The 14,235-nt window shown below is 36.2% G+C and overlaps 1 protein-coding gene across 1 annotated transcript; it reads left to right on the top strand.

Annotated features, from left to right (window-relative positions):
• The first annotated feature begins 1,831 nt into the window (after positions 1-1,831).
• Positions 1,832-8,283, top strand: LOC114162599 (mitogen-activated protein kinase kinase kinase 3-like). The gene is made up of 11 exons (XM_028046538.1): positions 1,832-2,340; positions 3,275-3,595; positions 3,980-4,067; positions 4,167-4,229; positions 4,363-4,523; positions 4,636-4,711; positions 5,932-5,991; positions 6,091-6,198; positions 6,306-6,545; positions 7,338-7,438; positions 7,541-8,283. Exons 1-11 carry the CDS (start codon positions 1,961-1,963, stop codon positions 7,782-7,784), a joined length of 1,842 nt encoding a protein of 613 aa, XP_027902339.1. The 5' UTR covers positions 1,832-1,960; the 3' UTR covers positions 7,785-8,283.
• Positions 8,284-14,235: the final 5,952 nt, after the last annotated feature.

The raw sequence follows: 14,235 nt of genomic DNA, 5'->3' as shown, positions 1-14,235 counted from the left end.
TTTAACAAAAAAAGAAGAGGTATTAAACTAAACAAACTAGAAAAAAAAATTAAACCTTTTGTTTTATCTTGAAGTTGTGTAAGATTTTGACAAAACTTTATCTAAATATTTTTTATATTAATTCAATGTAATTATTTATACTAGAAACACATGTGCATAGCGCATGAGTATATACAATTTTTTCTTATTTTAAAAATAAATATAAATATTTTTTTAAATTTTATTATAAATATTTATTTACTTATTTTGTAGATAATTTCTTGTTAAAAAAACCTTTTTTTGGTCTAAAAATAATTAATTGAAAAGAAGAATTAAAAAATGAAACAGTTAAATCATCTAACGCTATTTAAAAGGTAAAAATGATAAAATAATTATTTTAATTTAAGAAAACGGTTATTTATTAAAAAATAAAATTGAGAATATATATATATATATATATATATATATATATATATATATTCGCTTATGGCAAAACCACTAGTTTTTAGGAAATTTAAGGTGCAAGCTACCTTTATAATCATTATTACTCAATAATCGTATCTATAACTAATCCAACATTAACTAAATGAAACAAGAGCGTTTTGGGTTATACGTAATTAAATATTTTGTAATCAATTGACATGAGTATAGAAGATAAGACTGAAGTTTTGCGTACATAGTGCAGTTCAATACAAAGTGTACATTGTACATGTAATTAGTGTGATTAAATAAGTATTAAGATGTGTACCGAACATTAAATTTGTTTAAAATAATGATAACTACATATGACTTTATTTTATTATATAGCGATTAGTGCAAGTAGAGAGAAGAAGACATTACAATAATTTATAGACTTAGGCAGCATCCACCTCCACCTCATGGCGGCACGGTATGAGAAAAAATGGTGGATACTGACAGCGCGGAAACTGAGAGAAATTTTAATGTAGTTCCCTGACAACAATATATAGTTTATTAATAATAGTAAAAATAGTAATAAATAGAAAAAACGTAGTGGCAAAATGAAGATCACGAGTAACGTTGTTGTCATAAAAAAAAACTGAAAAGTGTGTGGTGGCTCGTGACATGATAAGGAGCTTGGGAGATAAAAAAATAAATGAGTTTTTGAATTGAAATTGTTTTTCGTAGATTATAAAGAGTGGAAAAAAATGTTGTAATTTGTGTGAGAGATATTTATGGAAGAGAGAAAAAAGAGGAAGTGGTGGGAGTGGGCATTTATGTGGAGCAACGGGTATGTTGTTTATGTGTAACATTGAATCTGTCCATACACGTAGTAAGAACGCAAACATTATCGCCAACCCCACAGCACAACCCAACTCTAGGTTAAATCACAAAAATGAAATTGGGAGATTTTAATTTGATTTGCGTCGTCGTTTTGTTTATTATTTTGGGTAAGTAAATGGTTGTGGGTGGCGGCCAGTTGGAGCGTGTGAAACTGTAAAGTAAAGCGCAAAAACGAGTGCACAGTGGCCAATGCGGATTCTATTATATTTGTTTGTTTTTTTTTTTTTTTTTGATTATGGAAGTAGCGGGAAATTAACCGTGGGAGAGTTACGGTTAGAGTTAGAAGGGTGTTGTTGAAAACGCACGTAAGACGTTAGAGAGAGTGACACGTAGGAGGAGACAGAGAGAAGAGAGTTATAGATTGGGAGTGTGGGCCCCATCTCAAAGCCTTTCTCTTTCTAAGAAATTGCCACGTCACTTATCCAACCACCGTCTGCCGTCCCCTCCAACCCCAACCTTAGCTGTTCTTCACTCTCTCTCTCTCTTTTCTTTTCTTTTTCTTTTTTATTTTCTCCTCTTTCGTCGTATCTTCCTCTTTCAATTGAACAAAACCTAACCACTCTCAACCCCTCTTTCTCTCTCTTTCTCTTCTTCTTCTTCTCCTTCTTATTCTGATTCTTCTCTAATTCAACCTCTCTTCCTTCCCTCGTCGCCAATTGTGCTTAGTATAATTTAGAACATGCCCACTTGGTGGGGTAAAAAGTCCAGCAAGAGCAAGGATCAAGAGGACCACCACCCGCATGGCGGCGGCGGCGGCGGCGGTACCAGCGTTCTTCACTTCAACTTCATCAAGCCCAAGACCAGGCCCAACAAGAGCTTCGACGAAGCTCTCCACGTCCGGAATTCCCCACGCGCCACCCGCGATTTAGCTCCCTCCGCCGCCGACTCCGACGAGAAGCGGGGGCTCCCCTTGCCTCGCCCCTCCGTCTCCTCCACGCAAAGCTTCAGAACCGACCAGGGCCTTGTCTTCGGATCTGCCTCCGTTTCAGGCTCTAGCGTCAGCTCCACTGGCTCCTACGAGGATCAACCCACATATCACTCTCAGATTGCTGCTGCTAGGTTTGTTGTTAATTGTTATGCTCCTTGATTAACATGAGATTCAATTCAATTCCGTTGGATTGGATTGAATTGGATTCCTTTCATTTACCCTATTATTTATTTATTTATTTTAATTTAGGTCCTCTGGTTATTAGCTTAATCATTGATGCGATAAAGTGACTTTTACTCCGGTGGCTGAGGCTCTGTGACGTCTCCTCTTCTCTCTTTCTATTGGAACATCATTGCATACTTTTCTTGATTTGTGGGATTCCTTTTTAGTTTTGTTCAGACTTGCAATCCCAATTCGAAACTGGCTCTTGCTACTTCCTCCCTAACTTTTAAAACACGATTTTGCACTTTTTTCGTACACTTCTGTTCCTTTTCTCCTTTGTTTTTCTTTCCTCAACTTTTCTTTGCTTTTACTTTCAGAGTTCTCGCTCTCACTACGCTCATACTTAGTACAATTTATAATCGGCGCTTTGAGGAGTCTACTTTAGTGTAATTGTAGATTTGGAATTATCCGTTCTTCGAATTGCGTTTCCAAACTCCGAAATTGCAGCTCTAGACTCTGGGTGTGGATTTTGTTCGGGGAAAATGAAGATCTACATCTTGATGAGAAATTTTGTTAAGACTAGTTCATATCCTTTTTATCTGTACGAGGTTAACCACCCGCCATCCACCCCCACTCTCCCGAATATCTATCTACTTCAGACATCTAACTCATCCCAATTTATTTAGATGAAACTCAAGCAAAATATTTTTACCTTATATCTTTTTTTTTTTTTTTCTATAATTAGTTAGTTTGTAATTATAAAATATGGGGGGCCGTAGTTATATAATCTACACTCAATTTAGCATGGCTAGTGTTAAGGTAAAGGAACACTGAAAACATGGACTGTTAAGTTTGTTTCTCCCATCTGCTGCAGAACTAATCGATGCTGTTTCTTTATGCTAGAGGGCAAGGAGAAGTAAAGTTCCATGTGAGGTCTAAAAGCCCAGGTCCGGGGTCAAGAGGGCCCACCAGCCCAACATCACCTCTTCATCCGAAGTTGCCTATTTTGAGCCTTGACTCTCCTACAGGCAGGCAAGAAGATGGAAGGGGTGAATGCCATCCGTTGCCTCTTCCACCGGGCTCTCCTACCAGCCCTTCTTCTTCTCTTTCCAGCGCTAGAGCAAATGGAGTGGCAGAACACACTACCGGTAACCTTTCAAAGTGGAAGAAGGGAAAGCTTCTAGGACGGGGAACATTTGGGCATGTTTACCTGGGATTCAATAGGTATTTTTGGTTTGTTTTTTCTTTTACAGTGAAGGAAATTGACTTTCGATTCTCCTTTTTTGTTAGGCTGCAACAACTTTATAACATAATGTATAGTTTTCACTCCTTGAATTAAAGGCAGAAGTTGTGGCTTTTGCTATCGGTGGTTGTAATGTATATGAGCAAATCTTTAGGCTACGAAGGAAATATTCCAGTGTCTGTTTTTGTCGGCATATAAAATTACAAGCTTTGAATTTAAACTATGTTCGTAGAATTATATCACCAGTCTTCTTTGGGAATGTGCACTGTGTCCAAATGTCCATGTTATGGAGAAGCTGCTGAATCTATATATGCTTCCTATGTTTGTTCTACGTCTCTGAAAAGCTTGTGTTGCAACTTTGCCAGTAATAGTGGACAACTGTGTGCAATAAAGGAAGTCAGGGTTGTCTGTGATGACCAAACATCAAAAGAGTGCCTCAAACAACTTAATCAGGTAATTCTATTATTTTTTAAGATTTATGCATGATGCCTTAAACATTCTATACTGTTGTATTGGATTGTTTTAATATTTCTAATCTTCATCTTATTGCAGGAGATCAATTTGCTCAGTCAGCTTTCACATTCAAACATTGTTCAATACTATGGGAGTGATTTGGTATGGGGCTAAAAAGTTCTTAGTTTTGAATCTTGTAATTATATCTGTCTGCTCATAGAAAAAGAAGAAAAAAAATTAATGATTGAGAACCACTCATCATAAATATATATGTGCGGATGTGCCATGTTTGCAGGGAGAAGAGACACTCTCAGTTTATTTGGAATATGTCTCTGGTGGTTCTATTCACAAATTACTTCAGGAATATGGGGCCTTCAAAGAGCCTGTTATTCAAAATTATACCAGGCAAATTGTCTCTGGTCTTTGCTATCTTCATGGGAGAAATACAGTGCATAGGTAATTTAGTTAATGGTTACTCAAAGATCTATATTTATAATATGAAATGCATTCATCTTTACTCTTTCTTAAAGTATTGGGTTTTTTTGTTTTTTTTTTTTTTTTGACGCAGGGATATCAAGGGGGCTAACATACTAGTTGATCCTAATGGTGAAATCAAGCTGGCAGACTTTGGAATGGCTAAACATGTAAGTTTTTTAAATGTATTCTTTAAAGAATCAATTTCTTTTGGCTGCTCATTTAAAAAGTTATCACTTCTTGCAAAATAAACTGGCCAGTACACATGTAAAATCATGGGGAGTACTTAAAAGTTTTTCTTTTGCCCCAGCTTCAAACTTGCTGTTCTATTCATATCTGACTGGGTAGTGGTAGAGACATTCAACTTTACCCTCTTGATTACGTATGATTTCTCAGTAAAATCGCAAGATAGAAGAATGAGAGCTAGAGTACATCTGGCTCTTCTTTTAAAATTCAAGGGACCATTTGGTGGGTAGGATGTTGCAGGATAAGATATTATCAAACATGTGATCTGTTATTTGTTGCACCAACAATATATGATAATGTTATTTTATCACTTATCCTATCTTGCCAGTAGTATAGTGTATTTCTTATCTTAAGAAAGAAGGCGAGGTAGGTTTGATAGGATAGGATAAACTCTCCCCTCTCTTTTCCCTCCCCCCCTTTCTCTCTATCTATTGATGTAATATTAACATAAATTTAAATTATAGTGATAATTGCAGTATTAAAATTAACATCTTATTAAATTTGTATGATTTTATTAATATTAGTTTATATCATAATATATATAATAATTGTTTTACTTACCATATTATCTTATATGTATTCAGATTTATAATTATTGTGACACAAATTTAATTTTTTTTATTTAATTAGGCTACTAAAATTAAATAACGATAATTTAAATATTTTTAAGATATTAGTTATAATTTTAAAATCTTATATAATCTTTTATAATGTAAAAGTAGTTATATAAATGAAAACTAATTTTGTATAATTTAGTTATTTGTTTTATAATTTCCATTAGTTGTAAAAAATATAAACTAAAAGTCATTTTTTAGAAAATTATGTGTAATTTTAATTAAAAATTGTCATTTAAACATCCTTTATATTATATCCTATCCTTATTTAGTTTGTTCTCTTGTATTCACTAAACACTAAATATGATTATATCTTATCTTTTTTATTTTATCATGTCCTTATCATGTCATGTCCTATTTTCTTATTCTATCACATCATGTCCACCGAATGGGTCCCATATGACAAACTTATATGATAGGGACCCTTATGAAATGGAAGAGTTGGAGGAAAAATAGTAGGGGGAGCTGAGTTTCTAAATGTATAGTTTTATGATGTAGATCATCTCTAAATTATGATTGTTCTGAAACAGATAAATTCTTCTTCCTCCATGCTTTCTTTCAAAGGGAGTCCATACTGGATGGCACCTGAGGTAAACTATTTTTCCCTTTTCACAATTTTCATTTTGAACTGGCGTCACCTTTTCACTTTCACTGTAAGTTGTAATGTATACTGATGTCTGCTTTCTTAGGTTGTAATGAATACAAATGGCTATAGCCTTCCTGTTGATATATGGAGCTTGGGATGCACAATTCTTGAAATGGCAACATCAAAGCCTCCCTGGAATCAATATGAAGGGGTGCGATTTTCAATGTCTACAACTAGCATTTATTTGCATGTTTGATATCAGCCTATTTAAAGAATATGAATGGCAAACATTGTTTTTTAATGCTTGTATTTCATCAGGTAGCTGCAATATTTAAAATCGGTAACAGTAGAGATATGCCTGAAATTCCTGATCATCTCTCAAGCGATGCAAAGAATTTCATTCAGCTATGCTTACAAAGAGATCCATCAGCCCGCCCCACAGCCCATCAGTTACTAGAGCATCCCTTCATTCTAGATCAACCAGCAACAAAAGCTACAAATGTCAGAATAACTAGGGATGCTTTCCCCTACATGTTTGATGGAAGTCGGACACCGCCGGTATAGTCCTTAATGCTTTTTTATTTTCTTTCTGAAGTTATGTTGCTTTGGCGTCTTACATGTTAATTCCATTCTGATGTTTAACATATATGTGATTTCATCATTTGTGGTTATCCTTATACTGGATAAGATGCGAATGCGATGATTGGATTTCATCATATCATGTCAGGATTTTATCTCAATGGTTTGCTTAGTTTTTCTTATGCTGTACGTATTATGTAGCTCAATCCTATATGCCAACTATTATCATGTTTAAAATAATATATTGTAAATCAGGAAGGAATTATATGTTAAACAGATATAATGTTGCAATCAGGAAAGGAAGAAAAAAAGCAGATGATTGTCTGTCATGTGTGTTTTGGTAGTTATGTAGGCTTCTAGCTTTTAGTATGGAATTTGATCGTCTTGTTTTACTCAAGACTGTTGTTGGATTGCATACTCATATATTGGTGAAGTTTATGTCCCAAATGCAAGAGAACTTGAAATTGGAGAACAGATTAACAGGGTGATCATGGCATAGTTAGGGCTGACAACTGATAATAGAATATCGCTTTCCTTTTTTTGGATAAAAGTGGATTGCATAATTACTTAGAGTACATAATGCTGCAAGAGAATCCTAAAGTACTGCAAAACTTGGATAGAAAGCATTAGTTCATTTGAAGTCATGGTTCTAATGCACATACTCCATAAACTTAATTTTGTCGTTTTGAAGTTGCAAAATATCTGAAAATCAATTTCTATGGCAAGCATTGAGATGGAGCTAACTGTCTCTTTGTTTGGATCGCGTTGCAGCCAGTTTTAGATCATTCCAATAGAACAAGTATAAATTCATTGGATGGAGATTATGCAACAAAGCCAGTTCCTGTTACTTCACGTGCAGTAAGGAGCCCAAGGTTAAACATCTGACCTATCAAGTCCTGGTGATGAATCTCTGTATATGCTGAATAATTTTTGTGCTATTTAGACTGACTCGCTGTTTTAACTTCCTTCTTCAGAGATAACACAAGGGTGATCACATCTTTACCAGTATCGCCCTGCTCAAGTCCATTGAGACAGTATGGGCCAGCCCACAAGAGCTGTTTTCTTTCTCCTCCTCATCCAACTTACACTTTGATGGGGCAAAATACCCTCCCGTCATATCCAGTGAGATCAAATGCAACATTTACTCTTGATCCTTTTCATGAAAAATCTTTTTACAAAGCCCACACACCAGGTGGATCCCCTAGAAGATTCATTTGAGTTGCCGATTGTAAATACCTCTAAAGTCTTTTGGTTTCCCCGGCATTCCTTGTGGTCTGTGGTTGAACTTCAATCATCTGCACTATTAGAGTACAAACTCTATGTAAAGGATTCTGGTCAATTCTTTATACATGAGAACGAGACCACGTACGGTAAAAGTGAGGTGTACGACCTCTTGATGCAGCCATTGGACTGGGGACACCGTGCTGCTTGTAACAATTTATTGATTACTGTAAAGGCAAGTGTTTACTGTTTGTAGTAACGTTTATGTTGTATATTGTTAGTTCATGGCAGGAGAAAAAAGAGGGTAATTTTTCATACATACTCTTTCACTTTTTTAAAATTATGTATTTTACCTGAGGATGATATGTGTAGTGGGGAACTTCGTTCCAAACCGTAAACCATGCCAGAATGATGGGCAAGAAAGTTGAAAGAGCCAACGAGTCCTGAATGTCCGAAATATTAATTGGAAGCAATTTTATTATTACGAATTATACTAGATTATTTCTTTGATTTATATTCAAATTACTACTACCACATCATGAAGTTGGTATTGAAGCAATGTAAAATGGTCTTCGAAGCTCATTTTAAAACTTAGATATTCTCATGAGCAATTTTTTTATTATTGTATGACAAGAATAGTTGTGTCTAAATAATGTTTATAAAAAGAAGAGGTGGAATAACGTTACTTTTTATCTTTTTTTTTTTCGAAAACATGGAATGATTTGATTGAATAACCAATTTAGCTATCAGATTTTCCAAAACTGAATGATGAAAATAGAGAGCATTTTGTTTTTCTGAAAAATCTAATGGTTAAAATTAGTTTATAAATAAAATTATTATATTTTAAGCAAATGAATGTTTAAGTTGAAAGTATCTGTAATGTTGTTTTTTATTCGCCTCGTTCAACAACTTATTTATTGTAATTTTTGTTTAAGTGATGAGTGTTTTGAATGGACAAGATTAAAAAAATGACATTATTTAGATAGAAGAAAAGAGAATAAAAAATAGAAGGAAATAATTGAAAAGCTTAGAAATTTGATTTAATGCAACTTTTTCTTTATCTAGTCCATTTTTCTCCAAACTCCATTCTTTTCACCACCGTGTTCTACAAAAATTGTCACCTCCTTAAGTAATGTTTCTTTTCAGAGTCAACTTTTGTATCAAATATGATTTATTTTTTCTTTTCGTTGTTTCCATCACTTCATTCGCAATAAGTACCACATTCAACACATTTCTTCCTCCTAAAACAACGGAAATCGCTTCCTCCACTCCCACCATTTTTAACTGCATCATGTCGCACCGCTGCTGCAGAAGAAGAGACGGCCAACGTTGCGCCAAAAGAAGAAGAGAAAAAATATAGAAAAAAAAAAAAAACTTGTTTCGGAAAGATTTTCTCAATATGTATTTCATGTGTTTCAGGAAAACTCTTTTCAAACAAATTTTATATGTGGATATTCCGGAAAACTCATTTCAAAAGGCATTTTGTGAGTGAGTTGTGGGAAGTTTTTTCAAAAATCTTATTTTTCGGAAAATTTATTCCAGAATACATTTCATATGTTTTAAAAAATGTTACAAAATATTTGTTTTCAAAATTTTGTTAAATTCCAAAAAGTTTCTTCCGGAAAACTTTCTTTCTCCACAAGGTAAAATGAATATTTTGAACGTTTTTGGGAGTGTGCGAAGAAATTATGGGAATGCAGGAAGTAAAAGCCTTAAACAAGTTTAATGTAATTATCAATAACTTTATGTACCATCCTTTTAACTTTTAACTGATAATTTAGCCAGAATGTTGTATATAATGAGTGAAGTTGGTATGTATTCTCCCAATGTTCTTCGATGTCAAAGTTATAAATGACGAATTTTCTTCCTGTAACATTTTTTTTTATATTTATGGAGTTCTTATACCATTATTAGAACATCCACTTTTATTAATTCCCAAAAGGATTCAATAAAATGGTTATAACCAATTAGGCTAGGACTCCAAAATTCTCGTATCACACCGGTTTGATTTAAACCTCTCAAAATTTATAAAAGGTTGATAAATGATTATAAAAATCTTCATTGTCTATCTTGCAAACTGATTAGAAGTTATTAAAGATAATAAAACAAGTTTCAATTCTAGTCCTTTAGTAGGTCTGACAATGCTAGGGAAGTGACCAAGTCTTTGCTACTATGAATAATCTTCATCAGCCTTCTTTTTCCATTTCTCCCTTGAATCTTGTTTGCCATTGGTGCTGAGTGTGCAAATCAAAGTCTGAAATGGATGTCTCCTCCTCTTGTTGTTTTATTTCCTGATTTTACTATTGTTCCTTCTCATAGTCCTTTCTATTTTAGGGTCAAATAGCAAGGTTTGGTTATGTTTTCTTCTTTGTATGTAAGAACAACATTAAAAGCAATTTAGCAGAACAAAGTATACACAGAGTAGATAACTATTAGTGCTATATTGTTAGGTCTATAAGGAGGGGCATCACTGGAGAGAACAAACACCAATGAGACCTGAGTCTAACCACATAAGGTATTGACACCACTCTCAATCCAAAACCTTAAGACAATAGGTTTATGGGTCTTTATTCTTATATAGTGCTCTACTTTCTCATTTCTAGCCAATGTGGGACTTAGACTCACACTTGGATTCCTAACAATCTCCCCCTCAAGGGTGAGTCCCTTCAATCACATTGGTACACTCCCCCTCCAGCGGAAGCATTCCCAACCACGAGTGCTCCTTTTTTTGTCCTTTTCTGTACCACCGTTCTTCTTAACGAGACACACTTACCTAGAACCCTTGCCAGGAAGACTTTCGATACTAGCACCATACTGCACTCATTTGGGCCGGTTTTAACCATAAACTCTGATACCACTTGTTAGGTTTATAGAGGGGGTTTTACTGGTGAGATACAACACCAATGAGACCTAAGCCCAACTATAACATCCCAGAGGAATATTACTTTGAAAATATCACAAATAATTAAATTAATGAGACTAAATATGATAATATAAAAATTTTCCTCATTTATTTATGCAGATTTCCAAAACGCGGGAAAATTAAAGTCGTAATATCAAAACATTTCAACTGTTCTCAATCAAAACATTACAACTCATAAAAGCCAAAACGGCTAATGTTTCAAAACATAAATACATCAAAAACTTTAAATCTTCAAAAAGCCCCATATCATCTCGCTCCCTGGTCTCAAGCGTCTCCTGGCTCACCTGTCAAATCATCTGCTCCCGGATAACGAATCATCTGATCATCGCCATACACACACAGATAGGGTGAGCTATGCATAATAAACAAATTAAACATGATACCCGTCCCAAATAAAAATTTACAGTTACATGTTAATTACAAGTTATCCACCCTGATCTCAGATTCCTTCCTGAGTCACATGCATGAAACTAGGTCATGGGATTTTCACTGTGCTGCCACGAAACTATCCCATTCGTGGTCCAACCCTACGAGCCAATCCTGCTCATAGTCCAACCCTACAGGCTCCTCGCCTGTAGTAACACATCCAAGCTTACACAACTTGGACCCTGGCACGCACGCAATCACCATACTATGGACTCCTCGCCCAATAGTAGCCGACGGGAACATCACAGTTCCTTGCCCATCGTGCGCCCCACGCATGCAATCACCATACTAAGGACTCCTCGCCCAATAGTAGCCGACGGGAACTCAACTAGTTTCATGCCCATCATGCGTTCAATCGTTCAAGCACATCCCAGACCCCTATTGGACTTAACCATCAAGCCCAAGCACAAAGAAGCGAACTTAGTCCTTCAAGTCCACTAATCAAGCAAAAGAAAACAATTATACAGCCATGCAAATCGCCTGGTATCGCCTAGACACCGCTAGGCGGATACTGACTAAAAACCGCCCGGCGAACATACCCCCACCGCCAGGCGATACGGCCCAGACAGGACCCGTAATTTTCCGTCACCGCCTGGCGGAGACTACCCTACCGCCAGGCGCCTAGTGCTAACAGTGGCCACTGCCACTGATTTTCACTCTACCGCTAGGCGGTACAGCCTGCACCGCCAGGCGCTATACCAGTAGCGCAATGCTACTGGTTTTTGCTCCCTTTTACAGGTCTTAATAGACTCCCATTTACACAATGTTTCAGCACACATACATTCATAGCATTACAACACATGCATCCAAGCAAAACGAAATACGCACAACTATCTAAACCCAAGTCTTAATCATCACGTTTCAATATATTGCATAAATCAATATCAGAACAAGCCCTCTGGCATAAATTTGTAAGCCCACCACTTATCCTAATATAAGGTATGTCGTACATTGATCTCTTCAGATTTCAGTTACCCCCAAGTCATTCCGCAACTTTATCCTTAGCCCTCACACATTGGTCTATTCACTCAATTCCAAAGAAAGAAATTTACTGACTATTAACACGTATCCTCCAGAAATTTTCCCCCGAAACCTTCCACAACGCATTTTTCTTAGCACGCCATCAGAGCACCCTCGCCCCTGATGTGTCGCCTGGCGGCACCCAAGAGCCGCCAGGCGGTTCATACAGGTTTTGTGATCTGTCCCATTTTCCAGCACTCACAGTATGCGCAATCACCTCCAATTCAGTTTGCATTAAGTCTAACATGATTACACATCACCCAATACCCAGATTTCATATCCTAATTCCTTTTCACTCCCATTTTTCCACCAATACGACTAATCACAGCGATCATTCCCATTTTTTCCATTCTAATCATTCATGAACCCTAAATTCCCATTTCAATTAAAATTCATGCGAAATCCACCAATTACTAATTTTTCTGATAACAATCTACCATACACAAGACGTTCGTATTACGAGAACCTCTCCCAAGCCTCTCACATCACGAAAATACCCAAAATCAGAGGAAACTGGCAACCCAGTTCGTGTCGCCTGGCGGGCTACCCTTAGCCGCCAGGCGGTGCATACCAAAACTCAGAAAATCAAGCGCTCATGGCATGAGCAGCCTGGCGGTCCTTCAACCCCGCCAGGCGGTTTCTGGAAATTTCCAGAAATCCAACAGAATTCGACACAGAATCAGAATACACATTGCAACCATTCAATAAAGCATGAAAACATACGATCAATGTCAAAACACAAGTAAAAGCTCCCCTAACCTGGATTAAAGCTTTCCCAAGTAGTCTCGCGATTCTTTCCTTTGACTCAAAATGGCCTCCCTTGGCTTATATCAATTCAGCCCCCTCACGAGTCCTCTCACACTCTCAATATCTCACTGAAATTCGCACTCCTCTATCTACCTCAAAATTTGTTTTGCAGAAACCTTTCTCTTCCCTTACAATTACCTCCCTAGTGGTGTTTTAATGGTGGCCTAATACTGTAAACGAAAAGGGCATTAAGATGTGAAGTAATGATCATTCAAACTCCCTTAATTGGCTTGTTTTTCCAGCTACCCTTGACTGCTATTTCTGCTAGAGTTTTCCTTAACCCTTCAACTTCAAATCAAAATCAAAAATGATAAAAATAGAGTTTCATTTGGGTCTTCCAAGGTTTGAACCCACACCCATGCACATGCCAACTTAATGCCTAACCAATGCAACCAATTCATATTTCATACTAACCAATACAATTCAATAATTATAAAATCCACCACACGTTTTAATATACACAAAATAATACAAATTTACTAACACAAAAAAAAAATAACATACATAGGACTCGAACCCAAGTCCTCTCGCACAATTAAGGTGCTCTCAACCATATGAGCTAGCACTTTTCCACGTCATACACCCCGCATTTATTACTTTAAAGGTTCCCCTTACCCACATCTATCCACTTAATTAATTAATTAATTATTTAATTTTTCCCGGGTCTTACACCAACCACATAAGAAATTGACACCACTCTCAATCCAAAATCTTAAGGCAATGGGTTTGTGGGTCTTTATTCTTATATAGTGCTCTACTTTCTCATTTCTAAGGAATGTGGTTGAAGGGACTCACCCTTGAGGGGGAAATTGTTAGGAATCCAAGTGTGAGTCTAAGTCCCACATTGGCTAGAAATGAGAAAGTAGAGCACTATATAAGAATAAAGACCCATAAATCCATTGCCTTAAGGTTTTGGGTTGAGAGTGGTGTCAATACCTTATGTGGTTAGGCTCAGGTCTCATTGGTATTTGTTCTTCTTTTCTCTTCTATCACGTGAGATACCTATGCCAAGAATCCTTTTAGCAGCTCCCATGTCTTTCATGGCAAAAGACTCACTAAGTGTCTTCTTTAACCTGTCAATTATGAAAATATCTTTCCCAACAATAAGCATGTCATCAACATATAATAACAGGATAATAAAGTCATCACTAGAAAAACTTTTAACAAAGACACAATGATCATAAGTAGTCTTCTTGTAACCTTGCTCACACATAAAAGACTCAAGCTTCTTATACCACTGCCTTGGAGCTTGCTTCAAACCGTATAAACTCT

Source organism: Vigna unguiculata, chromosome 9 (genome assembly GCF_004118075.2).
Source record: "Vigna unguiculata cultivar IT97K-499-35 chromosome 9, ASM411807v1, whole genome shotgun sequence".
Lineage (NCBI taxonomy): Eukaryota > Viridiplantae > Streptophyta > Magnoliopsida > Fabales > Fabaceae > Vigna > Vigna unguiculata.
Note: the sequence above shows the minus strand (reverse complement) of the source record. Positions and strands in the feature narration are given on the sequence as shown.